The 13,904-nt window shown below is 37.6% G+C and overlaps 1 protein-coding gene across 1 annotated transcript; it reads right to left on the reverse strand.

Moving 5' to 3' along the window:
• Positions 1 to 820: 820 nt before the first annotated feature.
• LOC120294064 (cysteine-rich receptor-like protein kinase 10) lies at positions 821 to 9,960 on the reverse strand. The gene is made up of 8 exons (XM_039313948.1): positions 9,672 to 9,960; positions 8,007 to 8,900; positions 6,770 to 6,925; positions 2,600 to 2,721; positions 2,222 to 2,432; positions 1,754 to 1,991; positions 1,501 to 1,651; positions 821 to 1,280 (listed from the first exon to the last, which is right to left on the reverse strand). Exons 1-8 carry the CDS (start codon positions 9,958 to 9,960, stop codon positions 945 to 947), a joined length of 2,397 nt encoding a protein of 798 aa, XP_039169882.1. The 3' UTR covers positions 821 to 944.
• Positions 9,961 to 13,904: the final 3,944 nt, after the last annotated feature.

The raw sequence follows: 13,904 nt of genomic DNA on the forward strand, positions 1-13,904 counted from the left end.
GCAAGACATCTCTGAATGTTGAATGAGTAGCATGGAAAGAAGTAGATGGTATATAATCAACACCGTCAAAGGAATTCCCAATGTTAAGATCGGGAACATCTTTAACCTCGGAAAGAAAATTAGATGTCTACAAAAGGAGAATAGAAGTTGGTTGAAACAGTGACGAAAACACCATAGCAACCTCTTTGAAATTGTCCGATTGAAAAGAAATAATAAAAATTAGATATAATGTTTGAAAGACAAGGGCTGTAACCTTCGAGTAAAAGTTAAGTTCTTACGTTATAAAATTATGAAGGGCATTTTTGGAAATGAAAAGCGGAGAAACACTTATACTCTTTCTGACAGTAATGTACTTTTCAGAAGAGCAAAAAATGCGTAATTCTGAGCACAGAATAAATGAATTCTGCTAGACTTGAGATATTCTTTTGTGCCAAAATACTAGACACAACCGGAACAAATTTGTCCATGATTTCACAAGAGAAATTGCGTTGACGATACAAATAGATCTTTGTCTCGGGCTATACTACTGAGAAAGAATATAAAGACTCAAAATACTTTGATTTATTAACAACACCAGAACCCAACTAGTTTCAATGGTAAAGAAATGTGTAGTCTACTAGGTCAGCTAACGAACACTTGAATTTGATTATTTAGTCTACACAAGAGAAGTAGTTGGATTGAGTCGTATAGAAGCACAATGATGTACAAATGCGCTAAATTACAAAGGATCGGCGTATGATTTAGCCTTGAATAGTAACAAAATCTTAGACGAATCATAATAATATGTATAGACTCTTCTTTTAGCACTCCACTCCCAGAGCAATTAAAATCTTATTATGTAATTACATAGATTTTTGCTTATTGTTAATAAATAATCTTGGTGGAAAGCCAAGCAATCTCACTGGAAGACCATCCATGAAGAAAGATTTCACTCACACCACCATTCATCGGGGGTAGAATTCGGTAACTGACATACCATTGGTTGACAGAGGCATAGTACTACTAGTGGATTGGTTTGACTGAAGCTCTTTCATTGGGATGCTTAGCCCTCGAGATCGACTTCGGACAAAGAAGGCTGGATGTCGAGGTGATGGCGGGTTAAAGTAATTGCTGCTAAGCATGAGAACTACAGTTGCCATGGTGGGTCTAATAGCCGGATCTTCCTGGATGCATAGTAAGCAAATGTGTAGGCATCGAAGTACTTCATCTTTTGAATTTGAATCCATGATAGCCATGTCCAACACTTTCAAGGGTGTGCCGTCTCTCCATTGATTCCATGCCTACAAGAATAATATCGGAAAATCTTCACAAAATTGCAGCACTAATTCAACGACTCATCATGCGAGACATATGAATCTTGCAAAAGATCATATGTGGCTAAGGAATTGAATCGGAAGTGTTTTGGCAGGCTAAATGATTAAGTTTTTACGAAGGAATTTCAATTTCACTTTACTAAAATTACAAGGAGTGCAATGTAAAGAGTACCACGGTTAAACTTACATAACTAGCAAGGTATTCACCCCCATCCAATTGGTGGTAGAAGTTATTTTTCTTGGCGCAAATGATCTCCAAAAGTAGTATGCCGAAACTATAAACATCAGATTTAACTGAGAACTCTCCATGCATTGCATACTCTGGAGACATGTAACCACTGCAAAATTGAACATTAGCCATATGTATATTGCAGAAATAGATAAAATGAGCAAGTATGGCATCCAATTAGAAAGTCATCCATTCTAAAACTAAGACTTACTAAGTCCCCACGATTTTATTTGTGCTAGCTTGAGTTTGATCACCTCCAAAAATCCTTGCCATGCCAAAATCCGAAATCTTTGGGTTCATTTCACTGTCTAACAAGATATTGCTACATTTTAAGTCACGATGGATGATTCGGAGACGAGAATCTTCATGTAGGTAGAGCAATCCTCGAGCAATCCCAGATATTATTTTATATCGTAATGGCCAATTCAATTGACCCTTTTTTTGGGGATCTGCATCATTGCACCCAAACTCATTATGTGCTAGCATGTGTCACCTATCGAAAACTCAAAGCGAATATATTTACTCTCATCAATCATAGGCAGCTTAAGAAAAAAACTATAATCAGTTGAAAGAACATAAAACCTTTTAATTTATGGTTTCCAGAGCTACTGAAAGCTCGAACATTTGCTGTCAAGCAAATTATGCATTCTTAAGATAAGAAGATTAAGTTGCAACATACCAAATAAGAAGAAATCAAGGCTTTTATTTGGCACAAACTCGTATGCTAGTAGCTTTTCGCTTCCCTCCAAGCAAAATCCAAGCAGTCGTACAAGATTTCTATGTTGAAGCTTTGCAACTAATAGAACTTCATTCTTGAATTCCTCATCACCCTGTCTTGAGCTTTGAGATAGCCTCTTTACCGCGGTTTGTTGTCCATTAGGAAGTCTACCCTAAAGTGTTTAGTATTTATCGTTTAATTTCGTATTACCACTCCTTGAAAAATAACATAAAAAACCGCTACATGTTTCTTTTTATTTTTTTATTTTTTCTGGCACCATTATGTTCAATTCATATATAAAGAATTCTTGATTGTTTATAACTAAAATATAATACCTACCTGGAAAACTTCACCAAATCCACCTTCACCCAACTTGTTTTCAGGAGAGAAATCATTTGTCGCGGCTTGTATTGTAGTGAAGTCAAATTGCAAAGACTCCACAGTGGTAAGTTCGCTTGCACCTACATTACAAAAACAAAGGCAGTTTGATTGTCAATTATATTGACATTGGCTCTTAATGGTGTTTATATAACTATTGGTGCTTGGGAACGTTAGCACAATGTAGACCACTAGATTAGATAGGTATGATTGTCCCACTACCCCAAAGAAATCTTTCTCTCTTGATTGGTCATAAAAAAAGAAAAATCATGAATATTATAGGAAACAAAGTAATCAAATGAATCTTTTATCATGATCACTTTTTCATGCTCTGGGTGGTGTTAGGTCTACTAATTGCTGTGTAGATGCTACCTATAGTTGGATTGATAATGGTGAATCTATATCACTCTAACATACCTCATGGCATTCTAATGGGATCTTCTTGGATGTATACCCAAGGGATCTTGCTAGATGTATACCCAAGGAGAGTAGTTTATAATTTTAATCTTCTTTGAACTATAAAGGTGGCTAATATAATTCATAACTCTAAATGGAAATGGCCTAACAAAATGTCTCGAAGACTTGATATCAATCTAGGTACCTGTTTGTATTGGGTGGTTTTGGGCTTTTCTCACTCCAAAAGCTAGCTGAAAGTGTAAAGTTTTTTCTTATACTTATAAACCAACTACTAACCCATTTTGCAACAAATGTGGGACAACCTCAATAATCTCCCCTCACACACCAGGCTTGAGTCAAAGCTACAATAACTTGTAAACTCGTGTGAATATTAGATCTAAACTTGTTGGCAACCTATACTCTGATACTAATGTTAGGTGGTCTTAGGCCTCTCTCACCCCCAAAAACTATCTTATTGTTTTTCCTTATATTTATAAATTGACTATTGGCCGCTACCGCAACAAATGTGAGATAACTTTAATAATCTCCTCCTAACACATCAAGTCTAGGTTGAAGCCGTTATAACCCGTAACTTTCTTGTATGATTGTTGGGTCTGGACTCATTGGCAACCTAGGCTCCAATACTAGTGTTGGGTGGTCCTCGTCTTCTCTCACCCTAAAAGCTAGCTTAAAGAATGGGACTTTCCCTTACGCTCATATACTGACCACTAGCTCTTTTCATGATCAATGTGGGACAACCTTAACAATCTCCCCCTTACACAAGAAGCCTTTGCTCAAAGTCACAACAACCCATAACTCTTTTGTGTGACTATTGGGGTGTAGACATGTTGGTAACATGGATTCTAATACTAGTGGTGGAAAAATCTTAGGCTACTCTCAACCGAAGCTAGCTTAAAGGGTGAGGTTTTCCCCCACACTTATAAATCAACAATGAGCCCCTTCCACAATCGATGTGTGACAACCTCAACAATCTCCCCCTCACATATTGAGCCTGTGTTGAAGCCACAACAAATTGTAACTCTCCCATGTGATTGTTGATTCCACACTTGTTGGCAACTTGGATTCTAATACCAATATTAGGTGACCTTGGGCTTCTCTCATCTCAAAAGTTAGTCTAAAGGATGAGACTTTTCCTTACACTTATAGACTAATTACTAGCCCCAATCACAATAAACGTGGGACAACCTCAACAATCTCTTCCTTACACATTAGGCCTAGGTCGAAGCTACAACAACCCGTAACTTTCCCATGTAACTATTTTGTCCAGACTTGTTGGCAACCTAAACTCTGATATTAGTGTTGCATGGTCTTTGGACTCTCTCACTCTAAAACTAGCTCAATGGGTGAGACTTTCCCTCATACTTATTAACTGACCATTAGTCCCTTCCACGACAAATGTGGGACAACCTCAACAATCTTTCCCTCGCACATTGATTCTAGGTCAGAGCCACAATAACTCGTAACTCTCTCATGCGACTACTGGATCCAAACTTATTGGTAAGCTAAGCTCTAGTACCAATGTTAGGTGGTCTTGGACTTCTCTCAAAATGTGAGATTTTTCCTCACACTTATATACCGACCACTAGTTCCCTTCACAACTGATGTGGGACAACCTCAACAATTTGTGGTAAGATTTTTTCCACATCTTCTTTGTAACACCACAATACTAGCAATGTTGCTTCTAGTGACATTCTTGCCTCTGCTTTAGCTAGGGAGATTGTCAGGAAAAGCAGTGCAAGATAACATTGAGATTAGATCCCATTTGTTTGGCCATACAAGATAAGCTACCTATATTTCTAAGAACTGATAGAGAATCATCTAATTATGGCCAGATTCTATGTTTTTTGTGTCATGAAAACGTTGATATTAGATCCCATTTGTTCTTTGGATGTAGTTTCTCTAAGCAAGATTGGAAGAGTGTTCTTCAGCTTTGTTGTACTAATAATGATATTGGTTATTGAGAGTTCGAATTGTTTTGATGCAACAGTCTATGAAAGGGAGAAATTTTCATCATGTTCAATGAATTTTTGTAGAATTGCTGCGTTATTTCATCTAGAAGGCAAGAACTGAGCTGTGACTTTCCTAAACTACTACTTCTATTGATAGCACTATAATTGCTAGTGGAGTCAATTATGCTTCGAAGGTTGGAAATGCATGAAGAAGAAGAATTGGAATCCTCCATTTATGGAATACTATCTCTTGAATCTTGATTGTTGTTGATGGTTTTCTAGTGGTGGTTGTTGTATATAGGGGTGATCAAAACTAGGATGAGATAGTTCCCAATCTAGATTTGGAACCAAAAAATCGGTCGATTCCAAACCAACCTTTTCCATCAGCTCATTTTTATATTTTGGGTAATATTTAGGTTTATTATTTAAAAAAGAAAATTTGTATTCTTTTATTACAAAACTTGTCATGTTTAAGTGGTCACGTGGTTACTTTCCATATAGAGGACATATTTAAGTTGGAGGTACCGGCTCGAAACCAAACGAGCATGGATTGGGTCGGCTCCCAAGTTGGAATAGATCCAATGCTCATTCCTAGTTGTATAGCAGCAGTTATAGGAGTTCCTGATATATTTGTTTGCTGCGGTATATCTCATACTAAAGTCAATATGGGGTTCTGGGGGAACTAGTCCTGAACTCTTCTTGGTCGATGGACAAGCTCTATCGTTTATTGACCAAAAACATTCTATTGGTTAAGGTTTCTTGGCATGGTTTTCCAGATCAAATCTTGAAAATGAGGAACCTTGAATTGCACCAAACTTATTCACATATTTGATGTTGATACCTCTCTATCAGTATGATCCTCGTTCTTTTACTTAAAATACATGCATGTCCCTGATTTTGAATAAAACTTTTGTTTATTTCACGTTTGCTGAACTTCGGAAAAGTATTCGTTTTGTGGGGTGATCCAGATTGTAAAAGTATTATACTAGGGTAAAGTATTTTAATTTTGAATTTGTTTCATATCTTTTTTCAGGTCAATTGATGATGTAACATGTCTGGAATCATTTTATGCTTAAAATATGGCTAATTTTGTTTCATATTTATAGAAATCAAATAGTATTTTTGTGATTTTTCATTTGATAACAGGAACTGATGACAATTTAAATTACTACATTTGATAGGTCTATAGAATCTGTAAGTAGTCCTACTATAATATGTAAGCTGTTCTTTTTAAAATCGACTTGCTGTGAAATCATAATAGCATTATTTTACAATTTTATTGCAGTGACACAGAACTTTTTCGATATACAGGTAAGGGAAGCGACAATATGTACCGGTGCGTATCCTAAATCATATTATTTCTGCCCCATATATCAAATGCAGGCATTGAGAAATAAGGAAAACTACCGATATTTAGGCATTGAGAAATACAAATTCGATGTTTTTAAAGCTTGTAACAAGGATTAGCTCGACTTATTTGACTTGGCAGGGCTTGCCAGACCAGCTTGAGTTATGAAAGAAGGGGTTCGTAAATTGTTGAGCCAACATTTCACTGCTATAGTAGCTTAACTTAACTTTATGGAGTCGTCTCATCCAATTCTAAGGTATCACAATTGTAGAGTTTGTATTACCAAATTCACAAGTTACTGTTATGTCAAATGGACTCTTAATCTGTAAGATTAGTATTTTTGAGTCCTTATGAATAATAATCAAGTTTTATGATATAGATCCTTCAAGAAAAAATAAACGCTAATGGTCAATTTACCGCTTATTCCTTCGACGGCTTCATTCGCATTCGTCTTCTTTCTTCGAAGGAAACAAGAAGTGAGAAAAAGAAGTACCAAAGCACCTCCAACAGGAACAGTAATGGCCACAGCTATCACGGCCGATTTGTTGCTTTTTCCTACTTTGTCGCTTTTGCCTGCACATGTCGCATTACTTGTACAAGACAATTATAGGAGCTTTTTAAATTAGGCTTCATTTATTTTACGAAAAATGAATGATTTAGAAAAATATATTTTCCAATTTGATTTCTTGTATAGAAAATAATTAGTCGATAAAAAATGTTTCTATTAGTAATAATAATATTTATCTAAATATTTTTTGGACGATGATAATATTTTTCGTTGACTCATTTTTATAATCGATATAGCCGATCATTAATAAGAAAATGTTATCCAAATATTTATCTTCGTTAAACAAACGTATCCTTAGATATTTCCTATATTTTTTTACATGCTCTAAGATAAAGTATCTCATCCATAGCAAAATAAAACCACTAGATATAGTAAATAGAGACGAGACATTATTTTGGACAAATCAAATGCCAATTAAGAATGCACCACAAAAGTGAGTCTTTGAGATAAAACTGACGGAGAATGGGCAGGTTGCTATAAGATCAATGATGAAAAAAAAGGCTAATTTCATTCTTTAAATAGCAATAAGATTAAATTTTGAAGGAAATCCATGATAGAAAAGTAACTAAAATAAACCATTGAAGGCGATATTGTCTATTTAGTAAAAATGAGTGGATATAGCCTCATCCTTTCTAAATTCAGCAAGACTTCCAATCACAAGTTATTGTCATTTGATTTTTATCCTTTCCCAAAGCATCTTGTGAAGATAAAATTAATGTTGAGCCTATAGTGCCATTAAGCAAAACCAAGGCAAATTTCTTGTGTTCAGATCTGAAGATTAACATTGACAAGCTTCAAATTGACAAAGCACACGATGCAATAGCCGACTAATGGCTAACAAAGCCATCGGCAACTTTTCAGTTTGCAAGGTCACAGAAGGATAGGCTCAGCTTAAAACCCAAATTAATATCAATTCCATATGTTTACTCCAAATCAATTTGTGCCTCATAAAATTATTTAGTGAAAACGGACCAGCACAATTTAGTGAGTAGAAGTTTTCTTTCAATTTTTTGGAATTAGAATTCCAAGTCTAATAGACGTGGCCTAAAAGGGGTGGAAGAGAGGCAAAAGAAAAATTCGATATACCTTCAGGTGTTGTAACCGGAGGAAGAGGGCCTTCGGGTGTTGTTACCGGAGGAGGAGGTGGGGCCAGCAGGGCGGAGGCATTATAGAAGAGGTACACCTCGAACCTCACGTTGCAGCTAGGAGTATTCATCCTCCCTCCTTGCTTCCCCTCGGGAAGACCCGGAATCACCAACCGGAGACACGTGTTACAGTCCCACTGCGACAAGTCCGGCGTGCACTGCGCAAACGTGTACAGCGTCTGCAGGCTCAGCGTCTGCAGGCTCGTGAAATTGGCCGTAGCGACTGCGACTTTCTTCCGAGAGTCGCCGACCGAAGCGCTCCAGGCAGCGTCTCTGATGGTTTTATTGAGCACTTTCACGAACTCGGCCGGGTTACTGATGTTCCCGGGGTGGTACCACGTAAGAGCAGGCATCTCTTCCATGACAGAGAAGATGGACTGGTTTGAGTACCGCAACGTGCACTGAGTGTACCAGATTACCGAGACTCGCTGGTTGGGGCATTTTTGGAGGATATTCTGTTTTCCGGCATCCACGCACTCGCTGCACGCGGCGGTGTCAAGGTCACCACGGCAGAGAAAGAGCCCGTAGGCCCGGTCTGGAGGGTTTTGGCCAGCGGTGGCATTGCCGAACCCATTGGTGCTGTTAGTGGCGGCGGAGGAGAGGAAAGAGAGGAGGATATTGAGGTTGGATTTGTAGGCGGAGTTGGAAGTGAAGAGGGTGGCGTTTGGGCAATTATGATCCAGATATTGCGGTGCAGCCTCAGTACTGAAAATCTGGATGAAGTAGAAGAAGAAGAAGAAGAAGAGAGAGATGGAGACGGTGAAGCAAGAATTCATGATGGATAGCTTGGGCCTGCGGTAGGAGCACGCAATTACAGGAAGAAGAAGGGTACGGTCTGTTCTCGAAGATATTTTTGTTATGAGACTATTCGGAAAATCTAGTGCAAGTATGAAAACAAATCCGGACAGCCTCGTGGTCCACACACAATGATACGGGAGAAATTTTGCGACCGATTCTAAACTTATTATACGGAGGAGAAAATTAATTAAAAAGATATTGAAATTTCGCATAAAAATCTAAAATTAAATTAACATAATTCAAAAATTGAGAACTAAATTAATATATAAACAATAAGTTTAGGGAAAACAATTCTTCTGAACGAAATGTAAATGATGGATGATAAATACAATATTAGATCATTATGAAACTAGGGACACCCAACTGAAATTCGAGTAATTTTATGATGACATGCTTTTTATAAGAAAATTGGAATCGACATTAGGATAAGAAAAATGGAATCGACATTAGGACAACTTAAAAGGTGAAATATCATTCCTCTTTTGTAAAATTTAATACCAAGGCGCACCATGGCAAATTGGAATTTGTGGACAAGTTTTGAACAATTTAGGTTTGCGTTTAATAATATTTATGTTCTCGAAAATAAATTTTTTTTCAGAAATAATTTTTTTCATTTTTATTTTCTGGATGAGTTTTTGAGCAAAAGAAGAAAGCGTTTAGTAACTGTACATAATTTATATTCCCAAAATAGAAAAAGAATATAGATGTGTTTGGTATGATCCTAAAAATTTCTACTCCCAATAATTTTCATTTAATTATAAAAAATGTCAATGGTGACATAGTATTTCATGTTTTAATAAAACTGGACTTTTGGACGCGGCGGTGTCAAGGTCACCACCGCAGAGGAAGAGTCCGTAGGCCCGGTCTGGAGGGTTTTGGCCAGCGGTGGCATTGGCGAACCCATTGGTGCTGTTGGTGGTGGCAGAGGAGAGGAAAGAGAGGAGAGTGTCGAGGTTGGATCGGTAGGTGCAATTGGGAGTGAAGAGGGTGGAGTTGCAGTACTGCCATAGAAATGTAGGTGCCGACTCAGAAGTATAAACACTGAGAAAATTGAGGAAGAAGAAAAGAGAGTTGGAGACGGTGAAGCAAGACTTCATGGTTGAATTGATGATAGCATGCGCTAGTGAGACCGGCAAGCAATTACAGGAACAATATTGTTTGAATTGTCGTCCTTTCAAGTCTCGTCAATTCTACGGGTTCCATGCAACTTGCGCCACGCGACTCCATTGAATAGTCTCGTATGACTTTATGATTTGTGGTGCGAAAGATCAGTCCCACCCACTCTTGACTAAAATCATGGCTGTTGCTTGCTTAATTGTTACGGTCATGTACTATGAAGCACGGGCATGTTGCTGAAGCTTCCGTATAGTGTCCGACACGTGTCGACGTGTGCGACACGCTCGGACACACAGTGAACACTTGTCGAATTTTTCGACACGTGATTAACTCTTCTCAACACGTTTCGACATGCATGTCTGGGAGAGAGAATCGTTGAAGAAGATGATGGAGGGTGGAGGCGAGGGTGAGGAAGTGGACACAAGGCCACGAGCGACGGCAAGGGAGGATCAGAGGAAACGCAAAGATTGAGGCAACCAGGTCGTGACTGCGATGCCGCAATGGAGGGCCAACGGTGAGGCTATGGCTGCGAAAGAGGAAGCGTCGGACACAAGGCGGCGAGCGATTGTGATGGCCAATGAGGCGATCAAGAGAGAGAGAGGAGGAAGAGGAAGCGGCAGCAGCTAGGGTTTTTTAAGGAGGGAACTCAAAAAAATAAAAATAAAAATGGGATTTTGATGGGACTTTGCGTGATTTCTTCTTTCTGCAGGGTCGGTGGACGAGAGGGTGACGTGACTTGAATTTCTAATAAAGGAAGTAAAGCCTGAGAAGTGGTTGTGGGGGAGTTTTGGGGGTGGATATAATTTATCTTAATTTGTCGAATTTTTATTTTTAAAAAATTGATATATCAACGTGTCATGTCAAGGTCGTATCGCGTGTCCATGCTACTTGAGTATTGTCCAATTTGATTTAGTAATTTCCTAAATTTTTAAAAGTGACTTTTGGAAATTGTAGGTGGACTTTCTAGCAATGAGCAAATCATGGAAGACCAAGGTCGGATTTCGCTTTCGGGCCAACTTCGCTAATAGTTTAATCTTGGCGATTCTCAATTTTGCTAACTCTGTTCTAACTGTTTCGATTTCTTTTCAAGTTCATAACATAATCGACTGAGGAAAAATAAAAGACAAATGAGATTGCCGGAATGAGGAGTGTGGTGCAAGTTCTTATTGAGAAACAATCAATTTGAATGCATGGAAAATTTCTAGCGAAGATCAAAATAGAGAGAGAAAGGGGAAGAGAATCGGTTCATAAGTTTTTCTTTTGCTCCGACTAGGCTCTTTCTCTAAAGAGAGAGGCTAAATCCGAGCCCATCAATGATACAACCACTCGGATTCACCTTCACTCAGAGCTTAAGCCAATAATCTGTGAAGCTGGTAGGCCAATTAATATACTATCAATTGCTCCACGCTCTCAAGATCAGAAACAGAAATAATACGTTGCGCTGCTGAAATTATTCTAGCACATAAACATTTTTCTGCTTAAGTCTTATCCATTCTCCACTTGCACCTTCCCTCGGTACGCAGTCCGCGACCCCACCGGCCGTGCAACTTGCACCGCTTGCCAGAGCACTCATTTTCAGAAATTTTTAGAAATTTGTAATCTTCTTTTTTTAATTTTTTTTTAATTCATCTTTCTGATTTCCTACCGACAAAGTCATGGGGGTCTCGGCGAATGGCCGCCGAAGAAGATAAATAGTAGAATAGGAAAAAAAGGAAGAAAGAAAAAAGCAAGGAAAGAAGAGGGAAAAAATAAGCATAAAAATTACAAAACCACATTATTTTGAATATCATCGAACACAGCAGATCGCCAACCATTTTATATAGGATAATTAGCATGAACTAGACCGCCACATTAACAATCTCCGACCTAAATTAGCCGAAGTAACTACATTGGAAAACATCAAAAAGTTTAGTACTACAATGGCAAAATGAAAAGCTTATCACTTGACAGCTATATAATAGATTTATAATTTTTTGAACAATTTTCCACTTTTCCACTTATTTCGTATTGTTAACAACTTTTTTTTTTTGACATACAAAAAAAGGTATCTCACGTCGTTTGTTTATGGGACATACACTTGATATATACGTTGATCTTCATCACATAATTGACTTAAGATTTTTTGAATTAGATATTCTAATGGAATCATATTTTACTTCAGATTATTTTGTGTGCGTAGCCCGTTTCTCAATTATATGCCCATAATTGTCTTAGACATGATGAATTTTGTCACAATCTTTGATCTTCACTTCTGTGTTAATACTTTGATCTTCGTCTAAATAATCGGTACATAGGTATGTAAAGGATGATAGAGATTGGAGTAGGCAATAACGAAAAGGAAACGGTAGGGGTTTCTTTTTATATTCAAAGATTATTTTCTCCAACACGGCTCTTGTGGCTTAGGTCAAAGTGCTTTTGTCCGACAAGACTGAACCACGTGCTGGGTTTCTTAGGCGACTGCGCCATATTGGTCAGATCGCAAGTGGTTTTGATTGATAGTGAGATTCTTTTTATAATTCTCTTTTCCTCTTTATTTGATCTTAAATTACCGAATAATTTGCCTTGTCTTATTCGAGATTTACCAAATAAGAAATACGCCATTTCAAGCAAACGTATCCTCCTTCTCCTCCTGACGAAGGAAGCATGAGCCTTGGGATCAATGGTCCCGTCATTGAAGCGAGTCATTGTCCTCATCCCAAGCGGAGACTTGGGAAAGAAAAGTCAGAGAGAGAGAGAGAGAGAGAGAGGAGGAATCTTCATTCTAATCTTCGTACAAAAAATGTAGGGACTCTTGTTTCCAATTCCTTTTTCCAACGAAGGACGTGCCTTTTCTAAGAAAAGGTTGTTCAGGTGCCTGGGAATTTACGGATTAAGATCCTCTAATTGCCCAGGCATCTTGCTAATTTTTATTTATAAATAAACTTCACATGCAACTAAATTTTATTAAGGATTAAGATTCTCTGAAATTAAAGTAAATTGACATTATTTTTTTCTTTTCGATGAGCGTAATTTGACGTTTTTGAGTTTTACTATATTGAGAAGATTGACATATTAACATAAAAAGAAAGGTCTGAACTTAATCTTCCCATTTATACATTTTTTTCTTCATTTCCTTTTCTTTCCTGTTTATATATATATATATTTTGCTTCTTCCGTTGTTCCATGGGTAATATCACCGCCCTCCTCCTTTTGTGATAGAGAGGCAAGCTCGGGAAAAGATAGGCCGATCCAATGGGAAGTAATTGCTGCCATTGGTGAGGCACGACAATGAGGTGAGGGCCGTGTGATCCACGGTTGAGGTGGAGAGAGAGATTGGGATCTAAGATTTTGTGTCGATTTTGCTGCATTCATTGATTGAAAAACTTTGGATCAACCAAAAAAAAAAAAATTAGTTTACAAAACTGTTTTTCTAGGAGATATGTACGATTGTGAGTGATCCTCTAAATAATCTGTTGTATAAAAGAATCAATAGTGGCCCGACACCTCATTTAAAAAATTAATTGTATAAACTAATCTTAGTAAGTCTAATATTTTCCTAAAACAAAACCCCATAATGTTGGCTCAGTGGTTTAGAATTTGGAGATGTATAGAGCCAACTTGGTTCCCACAAGGGTTATTGATTTGCAATATCAAAAGGGATCTTCTTGTTGTTAAAAAGGAAAATCTCAAAACCAAAGAACTAAAGATTCTACATGGTTTACATTAGTGCGACCAACTCTGTATAAATTTGAATCTATCTTTAAAGTAAAATACTTGGCTAACTGTACGGTTAGCTTGAAAAAAAAAATGTCAATCTTGAGCTCACACATTTTCCACGAGAGGGAGAGAGATCTATGTTTATCTTGGAAACTTCTTCGTGCTTGTGTTTGAGAAAGGAAACTGTTGTGGGTGTAAAAGGAAAGTGAAGGTAACGTAAGACATCATC

The sequence above is a fragment of the Eucalyptus grandis genome, chromosome 5, assembly GCF_016545825.1.
Source record: "Eucalyptus grandis isolate ANBG69807.140 chromosome 5, ASM1654582v1, whole genome shotgun sequence".
Classification (NCBI taxonomy): Eukaryota; Viridiplantae; Streptophyta; class Magnoliopsida; order Myrtales; family Myrtaceae; genus Eucalyptus; species Eucalyptus grandis.